This window comes from Marmota marmota, unplaced genomic scaffold (assembly GCF_001458135.2).
Source record: "Marmota marmota marmota unplaced genomic scaffold, marMar, whole genome shotgun sequence".
NCBI classification, from domain to species: Eukaryota; Metazoa; Chordata; class Mammalia; order Rodentia; family Sciuridae; genus Marmota; species Marmota marmota.
In genome coordinates, this window is record NW_025999941.1 from 5958772 (window position 1) to 5971685 (window position 12914).

A 12914-nucleotide genomic window follows, 5' to 3' on the forward strand; every position below is an offset into this window, starting at 1 on the left:
AACAAAGCCAATAAAAGGCAGAGTCAAGATGTCAATATAGATCTGTTTAGCTTTATTTATATATTTATTATTATTATACTGGGGATTGAACTCAGGGGCACTTGACCACTGAGCCACATTCCCAGCCCTATTTTGTATTTTATTTAGAGACAGAGTCTTACTGAGTTGCTTAGCACCTCACTGTTGTTGAGGCTGGCTTTGAATTCAAGATTCTCCTGTCTCAGCCTCCTGAGCTGCTTGGATGACAGGTGTGCGCCACGGTGCCTGGTTCTGTTTAGCTTTAAACACCATGCCCTTTTCATTTTCTGACCCTCGTATACCACCTTTGAATAATTCTTAACTGTATCATTATAGAGTGGTGGTTTGATTCTTAACTGCTATGCTTAAAATTTTTTTTTTAATAAAAAACATTTATTTTTTAATTGTAGCTGGACACAATACCTCTATTTCACTTATTTATTTTTATGTGGTGCTGAGGATAGAACCCAGGGTCTCACACGTAAGAGGTGAGCACTCTACCGCTGAGCCACAATCTCAGCCCTTAAAATTTCTTAATGACTATCACTATGGGGGAATAATCCTATTCTTTATTTAACCCAGAAGAAGACTGAACAAAACTGAAGGTATTGCTTATGAATAGGCTCATTTATATTCTTGAGGAAAAAAACTGGAAGTAACTACAAAAACCCATTTATTCAATTTGAATAAAGTAAATATTGAGACTAGAACTTATTATAGTCAATGAGACTTGTCTGGCAAGTGAGTCACATTTTAACAATAACCGTACTAAAAGTGAAAAATATTAAAACAGTAAGTTAAATAAAAGGCTAATAAAAATTGGAGGAAACAGCTCTGTGTTTTCTTTTAAACCCCGTATAACACCAAAGGTATGTTTGCCTAAAGAGTCATTTCAAGCAAAGATTATTAACAACTGAATAGTAGAATCAGCACTAAAAATTTCAATGATGTCCAACTCAAACATGCATAGGGAGAGTAAAGTTATTTTATTAAATCATGCACATCACGTGTGTTAGTGCAAATAGTTTAATCTGTACTCCAGAAATTCTATTGTACTTTATATCTTTACAAAATAGATTTCAAACAATTATTTACTTTAAAAAATGTAATTCTGAAGTTAAGCATTTCAGAACAATATTTGCAATAACCTATATACAAGAGGTACTGGGTACCACTGGCATATTAGCATTCTGTGGTGGAGTGGCTTCCTGCAACAGAAAATGATGAAAATGAACTATATGACAGTATTTTCTATAAGTCGTTTGTGACTAATTCCTCCATAAATCTAGTGATCCTCCCAACAGCAACCCCAAATAGCTTAAAATATAACCTTTAAGTATAAACAATAACTGCCAAACATCACAAGGCAAATTATATCCTAAACTCCTATTTCAATATTTGGCTAGACCTGTGAATTCCCACAGAACCTTCAAGCCAATTCACTGATATTCCCTCCCAGTCTTTACTGACTGAAAATTTTAACTATGTGATACTTTAGGATATTCTATGACCTAAATAAACTTTATTGACATAACTATGGTGGTGCACAAAACCATAGCTAAAATTTGACTTATGTGTTTTAAATTTATAAAATCAAGCAGTGTTTAGGTGCTTCACTGTGCATGGAACACTATCAATCTTGGGAATAGTGCTTCTAATTAACAGAAAGTTCCAATTAATAACAATAAAAAGAAAATAACCACTTGCATACCCAACCAGGAAACCTGTTGTTAAGTTACAGCTCACCTTGAACATGAATTAGCTCTGAAACATCATAACCAAATTAAGTCAATAAAAGCTTATCTAAAGAGATATAATTCTTTCTTCAATGAAACATGCTTGGAGGAACAGATGATAGAAAAAAAAAATCATGCTTCCTAAAATGTTGTATATGAGAAAGTAACTTGGCTTGTAAAGAAAATCTCTCTTTAAATACATGAGGTTTAATAAAATTACATTCCAATTGACTCAACAGTTTGGTTGACTGCACTGAAATTGTGTAATTACTATGTTTTGCTCCCAGAAATACTTCAGGTTGCTCAAGAAAATACACACTCTCATGGAAAGCTTTTCAAAGTTGATGTCCTCCACATCTTCAAGTCACATTAAGGCAGAACAAGCGTGCACATACTCCCCAAATGATCACTAAAACGGAATATTTTCCAAATGTTTTTTTTTTCCCTTAAAAACAAAACAAAACAAAACAAAAAACTCACACACAAAGAGTTGTCTCTAAGTCTTGTTCCCAATAGCTCAGTGGTTTTATAACAAGTAAAAATGGCGTAAATATGTAAAAAATATATATATATATGTGCATATATTTCAAACTGATAGGCACTGAGCACACAGGGCCTCTCTTCCCATGTATGTATAGGTTGTTTGGTTTGGGTAGTTATCGAATCAGAAAAATGAATTATCTGGCCATCAGAATTCAGAGTAAAATACCCACAAATTTAATGGTATAAATAATTTGGTGTACCAAGAAGCCTACATTAGGCCACCATAATATTCAGAATCTCAACATACTTTTTAAAAATTACATGAAAAATTGCAAGCAAATTATTGCTTACAGTAGAATAAACTCACAATTTTATATTCTCTCTATAGACAGATACATTTTATATAATTTAAAGCAATGACCCTACAGTTGTATTCTTGCACTTCTGCTGTTTTAAGAGGTAAAAAAGAAGAAAATGGTTCTGTTTGTCCCCAGCATGAGTGTGATGCCAGCTTCTAGAGGGAGGACGGTGTACGGACTCAAGAAACGCTCTCATGGAGAAGCTCTGGCCAGACCTGGCACATACAGCACGATGGCTGTCACCGCAACCAGGGCAGCCAACATGGGCATCCAGGGCCAGGGTTTCTGTGTGGAAAGAAACCAAGAGTCAATATCACATTCTCCCCTCTCTTTTCATTCCTATTAACCCCTTGGTTCCACAGAGTCCTGAATACTTAACAGAATACTGGAAAAATTTTATCTTTGCATTTTAAGAATAAAGTATAAAAAGAAAGGAAAAGAAAAAAAGGAGAGAAGGAGTGCAAGTATAAGGAGAGCTATATAATAGCAGGGTCATTATTTGGAGGCCTAATACTTCCCAGAAAAGTCCTGGGCAGTTCTCAACTTTGTTATAGTTGACATATAGTAGTGACTTCTAAAAATCCTTTGGGGTTGGCCTGCTTTATTTACTCTGGTACCCACAGATTCCAATATAACTGATGTACATATAACCGATGCCTATAGTATGTTTCTTCCTAAAATATTTATTCTTTTATGAAAACAAGGCTCAGCTGTTAGGATAGTTATACAGTGCCTGGTGACTTAGGTGATAGAAAAAAATGGTCTAGGCTTTGATCCTCTAACTTAAAACCAACGAAGACAAAATCACATAGGTTCAAGATGGGGAAGTGCCATTATGGACACTGCCTATCTGATACTTCTGATAAAGACCTTGTCCAATGTAATAAAGTCATTAAAGTCATGTGATCCATGTCATATGTTCTACTAATATGCATGCCAGTTAGAGGCAAGTATGAATGGGCTATTTCCTGTTAACTTTCAGAAGGCTTTATAATGAAACTTGCTTTGATTGGTACCTTTATTGTTCCAAGAGTCTTGTTGAAGAAGTTGGTTTTCAAAGAAATATTCTGATTTGCAGATCAGGACTCAGAAAAAAATATGGGATAGGGCTCAGATCCCTACAGGTAAATTGTATTTGGATTTGAGATTGTGAGCCAACAGTTCATTATGCCAATTTCATTCTCTTTCATCTTCATAGCTAAAGTGCAAACAGGCAAAGGGTTGAAACAGAGAAACGCTATGCTATGAAAGGTAAAGGAGAAAGAAGAAGGGGGAGGAAAGCTGGCTGAAGACTTCAAAGATGCAAACTCTTCATTTCTCATTCAAATCTGATTAAACACATAATTGGGAAGGGGTACTAATGTAGAAATTCACTGTTTACTCCAGTTTGCTAAAGATAAAGACTTAGTTAAAGGAAGCATATTAACAACTGGTTAGGTTGGAATTAACTCATGGTTAGCATTACTACAAAGGAAACAAGACAAAATGTTATGTGATTAGTTGATTGTTCATTCATTGGTATGACACAAATACATGGCATACTAAATGAAGGGTTTGCTTCAGGTAACAAGATATCAGTGTGGTTTTGCCATGCACTATATTACAAATATGGCACAAATAGGTGACGGGGACAAACAGACAAGGACTCAACAGTATTGCTTGTACCTTTCTCTACCACAATGGACCGAAACACCAAAACAGGAAAGCCAGGAATAGGCCGATGAATACGGCTGGGACGGGTTGTAATATGGAAGGCTAAAGAAGGGAAGGGATATTAAAATCATTTTATGCTATGAAAAAAATCAGATAAGATGATTTAGACCCCAGGAGGGTAGGAGGAAGGAAAGGAAGACTGAGGTAATAGAAATAAACCACTCAGGTTTTGCACTGATTCAAACATTTTAAAGACATCTAACACAATCCAGAATGATGGACTGTGGTGTGTATGTTGGCAAACTACCACTTTAAAAAGAACATCTGGAGACAACAATCATTGTGGGTGTCCCTAACACTCAAATGAAACCTAGCACATTAACAAGTCAGAGCACTGACAACACTTCACAAAATGATGCTCTGTTTGACAGTATATTAATTTTGTTCTGTATCTGAAACCCATTACTCGATAATGCACTCCTTTTGCAAAAGCTAATGTTTATTTTATCCCTCTATCAAAGACCTTTTGCTTTTTTCCCAACCCTAACTTTAGTTAATGAGCTAATACTACTTTCAAGCTTAAAAATAAATGCCCTGTGATCATGTGTACTTCTTGAATCAGGCAAAAGATGTGTCACAATGTATGAGAAAACACTTGGCATATAACAGAAAGGCAATTGAGTCTCAGGGTTTTCAGTAGGTTTTCATACTAGAATATAATTGAATTTTTAAATGTAAAGAGATTACTTAGAACCATAAATTCAGTATGACAAAAAAGGGAAATTCACCTCCAAGGTGGATTTTTTTTTTTTTTAACAACATAAATAGTAACAACATGGTTACTTTTGAAAAGATTCTAAATACATAGGGAGGTCCATTCTGATTACGTTAGATGTCTTCATAGGTTAATTTAGCAGGAAGTGGACTAAAATTTCATCATCAGAGGGATATGAATATTAAAAAAGAGTAGTAATTAAATCATTATGATCTGATTTTAGAATAATTCTATAATCTACATTTGAAAAAACAAGTGCAATCCATTTTTGCTAGCAGAAAGCCTTCACATCCAATTTATCAATTTCTAAAAGGCTTCTATCAAAGCAACAATCTTTTACTGTTTAAATCTAACATATGCTTAAGCAAAGGACAGCTGGACACAACTCATGAGCATTCTGTGTACAACTGTGTAACTGGATGGCCATGCAACATCACTCTTGTACTTGTGCTGTAAGTTAAGCAAAGTGCCTTCCTCCATGGAAGCATGTGGCTCATGTCCACTACAGTGTCCAAGCCATGACAGAGTTTGAAATAAGTCAGAGCACAACCAACCACACTGAACATCCATCAATTAGGGCCCACAAAGGCAATGATCACCAAAACGTACAACATGACATTTATTTAGTATAACATCTTTATAAAGACCTTTCTAGGAAATAAAAAACAAATATTGTCAAAGTCAATTCATATCAAAACATTCTCCCACCTCTGCCTGTCTGCTTCTCTCTCTCTCTCTCAGCCCTACAGAATTTCACTGAATATTTCCTAATACTTACAGAATGCCAAAGAGACACTGAGCTTTTAAGGAATGTGCCTTAGTGAGACCATTATTAGTATAAAATGAAAACCATCTCAAATTTCCCCTTTTTAATACAATCAAATGCTAAGGATCAATATGTAGTACTTTTTCTTAAATGGGTCCCTGATATGGTACAGTGCTTCATCCCAGCAAGAAATAAATATGAACCAGATGATAGAACTTCAGTCTCATCTGAGAAAAGTTGAAAGTTCTTAGGTAAATTATTTTATTGCAAACAAGGTTCTTCCTCCAGGCAGTCTTCAAGCTCTTATAGGGCATAAGTGAAAAGGGATAAATTCTTACTAAAAAATCCAACAGCACAATGATTCATCATAGAATGTCATAATGAAGAGCATATTTCATCTATACCCAAGGCCAATTAGTTTCTCAAATCAGCAATAAAGTCCTATGAATATCAATTTCAAGTCTCTCAATTAAAGCTAAGCCAAGTTGGCAAAGACTTACATTATTTCCTTTCTCTCGGAGCAGCTTCAGGTTGTCTTTACATTGTTTGAGCTCATCTGTGATTGATTGTTTTTCCTGCTCAGTCATTTCAAACTTCAACTTCAGTTCTGAGAGTACAGTCTGTGTCTTTTCATACTAAAGGCAAAGAAAAAAGAGTGTGCAGACTTGACTTAAAATGGGTATGAAGTAATGGTTCTAGTCAGGCTTATATACCAGATCCCATTTAGTCACCTTCAACACCAAAGTCAAGCCTTTTTGTTTTAAGGAGGATGAAAATCATTTGCACTCATAGTAAGAAGTCCTTAACGTTGACTTGATTCTATGTAAGAATTTTCTGGTCCTAGAGTTAAAAAAAAAAAAAAAAAAAAAGTGAACAGAAGACATTATTTTGTCATCTGTTTCTAATACAAAAGGTCACTTTTTCCACCAAGTGAGTTATGGGAGAAAAGGGAAATTTCAAACTGAGCAAAAGAAAAGCAGGTGAAAAAAAATATTCATTGCCTAGTTAAATGGCAATGTTAGGAAATCTGAGTTTATATTCTGGTAAGTAAGCAATGTCAGCCAAGCTATTTTAGTTTTGAAGTTAAAAAAAAAAAAACAAAAACTTCCAATAGATCTCCCTTTCTCCAGGTATTAAAGTGTCCTGGCTAAGTGATTTTTTTTTTTTTGGCAAATGAAGCAAAGAAATGTACCTAAAGTTCCCCCCACCATGATCGGGAAATTTCTCCCCTTAAAATCTATAAACATTAATTAAAAATGATTTTAACAGGGCTGGATTGTGGCTCAGCGGTAGAGCGCTCGCCTAGCATGGTTGGGACCCAGGTTCGATTCTCAGCACCACATAAAAATAAAGGCATTGTGTTGTGTCCATCTACAAAAAAAGATATTCTCTCTCTTCTCTCTCTCTTAAAAAAATGATTTTAACAACTTTGTTTCTAATAGAAATTTTTCTATAGAGAAAATGCCACTTTCTAGTTTGAACATGGTTCAAACGTTTATAATATAAACTTATATCCATATAAAATATGTAATACATAGCTATATATGACTGACTTTCAGATAAACTATCCCTAGAAAACAGGTGAGACCAATGTAATATAGTGTTGTTTGCCCCTACTTTAAATAGCCCTAGAAAGCTGGTCTTCTAAACTGTTTCCACTTCTAGATATTGCATCTTACATACAAACTGGGCTCCCAAAGAGAAGACTGTTCTGTTGGGCATGCCTTTGTCTCTGTATCCACTGCCCCCTTTGCCATCTCTGAATGTTTCAGAAGGAAGACAGAAAGACAAGGACTACAAAATAAATACACAATGGGTATAGATTGTCAGAAAGGTTCCTCTTCCTGAAATATGGCTATGAGGCTGAAGGGTTTCTAGTTCCTCTCTACCTATGTCCTAAAATTCCTCAACAAAGGACACCTTTAGAATGGTGCTTCTGAAAAATTCAAATACCTCAGAGTGACTAGAACTCATCATTGTGTTCAATAAGGATAAAAATGTGTAATTAAGAGAAATGGGAGGGAACAAGGGTCAGGGTCAACATGGACATTCCCAGAAAGGTGTAAGAAAGACATGAAAGAAATTCCCTTTGGGCTGGGGTTGTGGCTCAATGATAGAGTACTTGTCTAGCATGTGTGAGGCACTGGGTTTGATCCTCAGCACCATATACAAAATAAATAAAATAAAGGTATTGTGGGCTGAGATTGTAGCTCAGTGGTGGAGTGCTTGCCTTGCATGTGTGGGACACTGAATTAGATTCTCAGCATCACATAAAAATAAATAAAGAGGGCTGGGGGTGTGGCTCAGTGGTAGAGTGCTTGCCTCACATGTGTGAGGCCCTGGGTTCGATCCACAGCACCACATAAAAATAAATAAATAAAAATAAAGATATTGTGTCCATCTACAACTAAAAAAAGAAAAAAAATTAAAAAAATAAATAAAGATATTGTGTCCATCTTCAACTAAAATATTCATATATAAAGAAATTCCCTTTTACTTTACAATGTTCCCAGAATAAGCCTGAATAGTATGCCAGAGAATGAACTCGGGAGTAAAATTCACAGGCTTTATGACAGTTTTTCTTTCCAGTTGATGTGAAGGTCTGTGGACTTCTTCCTGAAAGCAGAAAGGTTACAGGCAGGCTGCCAAGGCAAAGTCAGTGAACCTAGACCAGTTTCTGTACCTTAGAACGTAATCAATTTTCAATGATCCATGAACTGATTCTTAACAGTGACTAATAAAGTATAAGTAAAAATGCTTTCTTGAATAAAATTTTCCCTTACTTTCCCTTTCCACCATTCTTGCATCCAGACTGCCCTTTACACCAAAGGATTTAATCATTTCTCCATTCCAGGAGTTATGAAGCAGAACCACAGGAAGGCAGCTCAGAAAGATCTTCCTGCTCACCTCTAGCAGGGGAGTGGGTGGGGAGGACTGGCTTAAACAGCAGGATGGTGAAGCCAAACTCTCTCTCTCTCTCTCTCTTTTTTTTTTTTTTTTGTAAACAGTGCTGGGATTAAACTCAGGGCCTCACACATGTCAGGCACATGCTATACCACTGAGCCACATCCCAGCCCTGACAAACTCAAGAATCTTTGCAGAGTAGACACGTGCTCAATGTTTTAGGAACTCTTAAATTACAGATGTTCCTATTAAATTAAAATATACAGATGCTTTCTAAAATCAAATATAGAGGTGATAGATCATTATTTTCTCTGAATACTGAAATTTAAAATTGATTTTTTTCTATTTTCTTATAAGATATTCATTCATATGACAACTGCCATATATAAAAATTTAATTAATGGAACACAGCACCTTCTGCAGCAGTGGTTTCACACCTTGCTTGGATATCACTTTTTGCTCCATCTTGTTCTTAAACTTTTTTTGGGGGGGTGGTGATAGTGGGATTGAACCCAGAGGTGCACTTTCATTGAGCTATTTCCCCTTATTTTGAGATAAAGTCTCAAAAAGTTGTACGGGCTGGCCTCAAATTTTGGATCCTCCTGCCTCAGTCTCCCAAGCTGCTGGGATTACAGATGTGTATCATTGTGCCCAGTTTTGTTTTCTAACTTTGAGGTGTGAAATGAGCTCAGTCTTGATTAAGAGGGACATATTACATATTACACCAATACCTTTGGTTCTTCTTCATAAAAATAATCATATCTGGGCTTTGCTTAACTTGTAATAGTTTGGCCTGTTACAGTAAAGATACATAATCATGATACTATGCATATTAATATTAAGTATGATTTTGAGAGAAAGGAGAATAAAGGGAAAATGTTGAAAGGGAACAGATGTATATTAATAAAAGGTAATTAATTTGCAGTGGATTACACAGAGATAGAACCTCAGAAAAGAACATTTAGTTACAGACTAGTATCTAATACATTGAAATCAGGACAAACAGAAGGAGCAATTTCACAAGTACAAAGAATATGATGGCTACACATCATTTCACAATGGAAAACAGTGAACAAGAAAATAGGAAACATATTGACAAGCTCAGACATATTTTTAAATGTGCTGCATTTAATGCAATCCAGACTACCAACAGTTTAGACACTGTGACAACATGCCACTGCCATTTGTGGAAACAATTAAAGCATTTTGCACTGATTGCTCAGTGACCCAAAACAGGCGAACAAATAATGCGACAAAATGGTTAAATGCATCCATAGTAACACACAATAGAACCACCTTCCAACCACAGCATTCTTCCCAGATTTTCAAAGAATTATGGCATATGGACTGGAAGGACACAAAGTGCTTACAGTATTAAATACTAGGATATTTACTTTGGCACAAAATTTGTGTTCCAAACAAAAATTATAATTCTCCTAAAACACATATCCTTAGCAAGGTAAAGACAGACACATTACAAAATCAATATGCCTACATGAAAATAAATAAAGTTACACTTTTTTTCTTTAGGAACAAACACAAAAACAGAGGAACAGTAACCATTTCAAAATTCAGGATACTACAAGGAAAGCAAAGCACAAAGAAAAACTGCATTGATTAAACAGATCTTCAAAAAACAATTTTGGGAAAATTCATTATTAAAGACAAAAAGTTGTCTTCAACTTTTTTCTTATTTATAAAGCATCTTTCCTTTAAGTGAGTCTATAGCTGGGGTGGTCCCCGGATGAGCAGATAAGTTTTATCAGCCTTTTCTATGCCCTGGGTTGGCCAGAGACAATGCAGAGAGTGATCTGAGACCAGCAGGATTGATCACAGGTCTTACTGCCCCTTTGTCAACTTAAAGGAAAGGTACCTGTGTTGCTCAGGAAGAAGCTGGGTAGGATCTCTGTTCCAAAGATACTCCTCAGCTTTTTTAACATGATTTTTTAAAAAAAACTCACCCAAATCAAGGTTTTAAGCAAATGCCTTGAAAATTGAGTGTGCATATTTGTGCAGAAGGGGAAAGGAGAAAGTAAAAAGTTAGAAAGTGTGTTTGGCAGGCTGGGTATGAGGTAAATTTTAAGTAATTTTTTTTAGGCTAGTTTCACTCAGACATAACCCCAGCATTATATAGTATGGCCCCAGCTTGCTTTCCAAAAGAATTCTAAGTTAAATATGATAATCTCTTTGCAAGATAAACAATGGATCAACTGGTAAAGAAAAAATCAAACTGTACTTTTATATATTTGTAATTTTGAGACCAAGCCCTACTAATATATTCTCTATACACGGACCATGCTATACAGGTAGAAATCATCAAGCAGGGATGCTTCAAGTGTCAACTTTGTGACAAGTAATGGACTTCCATTGCCCTTTATTTCTAACTAGCATGGATATCTGATTTGCTTTTGGCTTTAAGTCCAACCATAATTGGGCTCATAATGTCTTTTCGCTTTACCTCTTTCTGTACATCCTTTGCTTGGTTTTCAGCCTTACTGAGAAGAGTTTTTAAATCAGCTGAATCCCGAAGATGCTGCTCTTTCAAGGATCCCACTTGGTTCTCAAGTTCTTTCCTAGTCATCTGAAGGATGCTGAGATCACTGGTAAGCTCTAAACTCTGCTTCTGAGAACTGCAACATAAATATCAACAGTTACTCACAGGTAGAAACTGGACACAGCAAGAAGTCCAAGTTCTTAAATCTTTCACTAGGTGAGACAGGATTTCAGAGGAGGAAGGAAGTTTAAAAAACAGAATGAGACTTTTTCAATAAATAAAAAGCATTAAAACACTCTGAAAGCTAAAATCAAATAATATATAAAGGTTGAAATTTTAAAAATAGAAGCCAGGAGTGGTGGTGCGTGCCTATAATCCTAGTGATTTTGGAGGCTGCAGCAGGAGGAGCTCAAGTCTAAGGCCAGCCCCAGCAAGTTAGTGAGTCCTTTTTTCTTTTTAAAAATTTTTTTAAATTTTGGTACTAGGAATTGAACTAAGAGGTGCTTTATCACTAAGCCACATCCTTTACATCCCTAGTCCTTTGTATTTTAAGGCAGGGTCTTACTATTTGCTTAAGGCCTTGCTAAATTGCTGAGGCTGGCCTTGAACTTGTGATTCTCCTGCCTCAGATCCCTGAGCTACAGTGAGTACCTTTCTTAAAATAAAAAATGAAAGGACTGGGGATGTACCTCAGTGGTAGCCTGTGGGTTCAATCCCTAGCACTGCAAAATAAACAAACAAACAAACAGATAAATAAATAAATAAATAAAACAGGAGGTTATTATATATTTTGCTTTATAAAATTATATTAATTATATCATTAAAAGATTGAAGTAGGTTTTCCCTAGAAAAAGAATATATACATTTCAACTACTTTCTTGTATGTTTAAGTACCTGGCAAATATTATGGGTGGAAGGAACTTAAAAGCTTGGTGTTACTATCAACTTATAAAGATAAACCTGCTCAAATGAGAAGCAACATCAAACTGGGAGAAATGCATGGGGTAAAGAACTATGAAGCTGTATCTAGATCCTGGCTCTGTTACTATTTAACGGTGGGATGTTGAGCAAGTCAATTAATGGGTAAATTTTATTCTTTATTTATTTATTTGCAGTGTTGGTGATCAAACCCAGTGAGACAAGTGCTCTACCACTGGGCCACATCCCCAGCAATACATTTTATTCTTTCTTTTTTAAAAATATTTTTTAGTTGTTGATGTATCTTTATTTATTTATTTATATGTGATGCTGAGAATCGAATCCAGTGCCTCAAACATGCTAGGCAAGTGCTCTGCCACTCAGCCACAACCCCAGCCCCACATTTTATTCTTTCAACAAACATTTCTTGTGCTTAGACCTGTGCCAGGTACTATGTTATACAGATACAAATAACAAAAGGGAAGTGTCAATGTCTTTCAATATCAAACAAGAGGGCTGAACTCAATAATTTCTGAAGTTTAAATTATATAAATACTTTATAATTTGGTATAAAAATATTATTTACACATGAGGAAAATAGCTTGATATGCGTAAATAAAAATTCCTTGTTCAAGCCGGGCCTGGTGGCGCATACCCATTATCCCAGAGATTGAGGTAGGAGGAGGATCACAATTCAAGGCCAGCCTGGGCAATTTTACTGAGATCCTATTTCAAAATTAAAAATAAGAGATGCACATCAGTGGTACAGTGGTTTCTAGCATGTCTGAGGCCCTGGGTTAAATCTCTA

The 12914-nt window shown here is 35.7% G+C and overlaps 1 protein-coding gene across 36 annotated transcripts in view; it reads right to left on the bottom strand.

Moving 5' to 3' along the window:
• Positions 1-985: 985 nt before the first annotated feature.
• LOC107149604 (sarcolemma associated protein) overlaps positions 986-12914 on the bottom strand; it is a 145416-nt gene continuing 133487 nt past the window's right edge. For 21 of the 36 annotated variants that reach the window (XM_015494396.2, XM_048801070.1, XM_048801058.1 and 18 more), the window contains 3 exons: positions 11153-11324; positions 6291-6425; positions 986-2881 (listed from right to left, as the gene is read on the bottom strand). In XM_015494396.2, coding sequence (XP_015349882.1) covers positions 2789-2881; positions 6291-6425; positions 11153-11324 — 400 coding nt within the window. In that variant the 3' untranslated portion in view covers positions 986-2788. Of the gene's footprint in view, positions 2882-4261; positions 4352-6290; positions 6426-11152; positions 11325-12914 lie in introns of all 36 variants that reach the window. The other 15 variants (XM_048801074.1, XM_015494397.2, XM_048801071.1 and 12 more) reach the window with 1 other exon arrangement.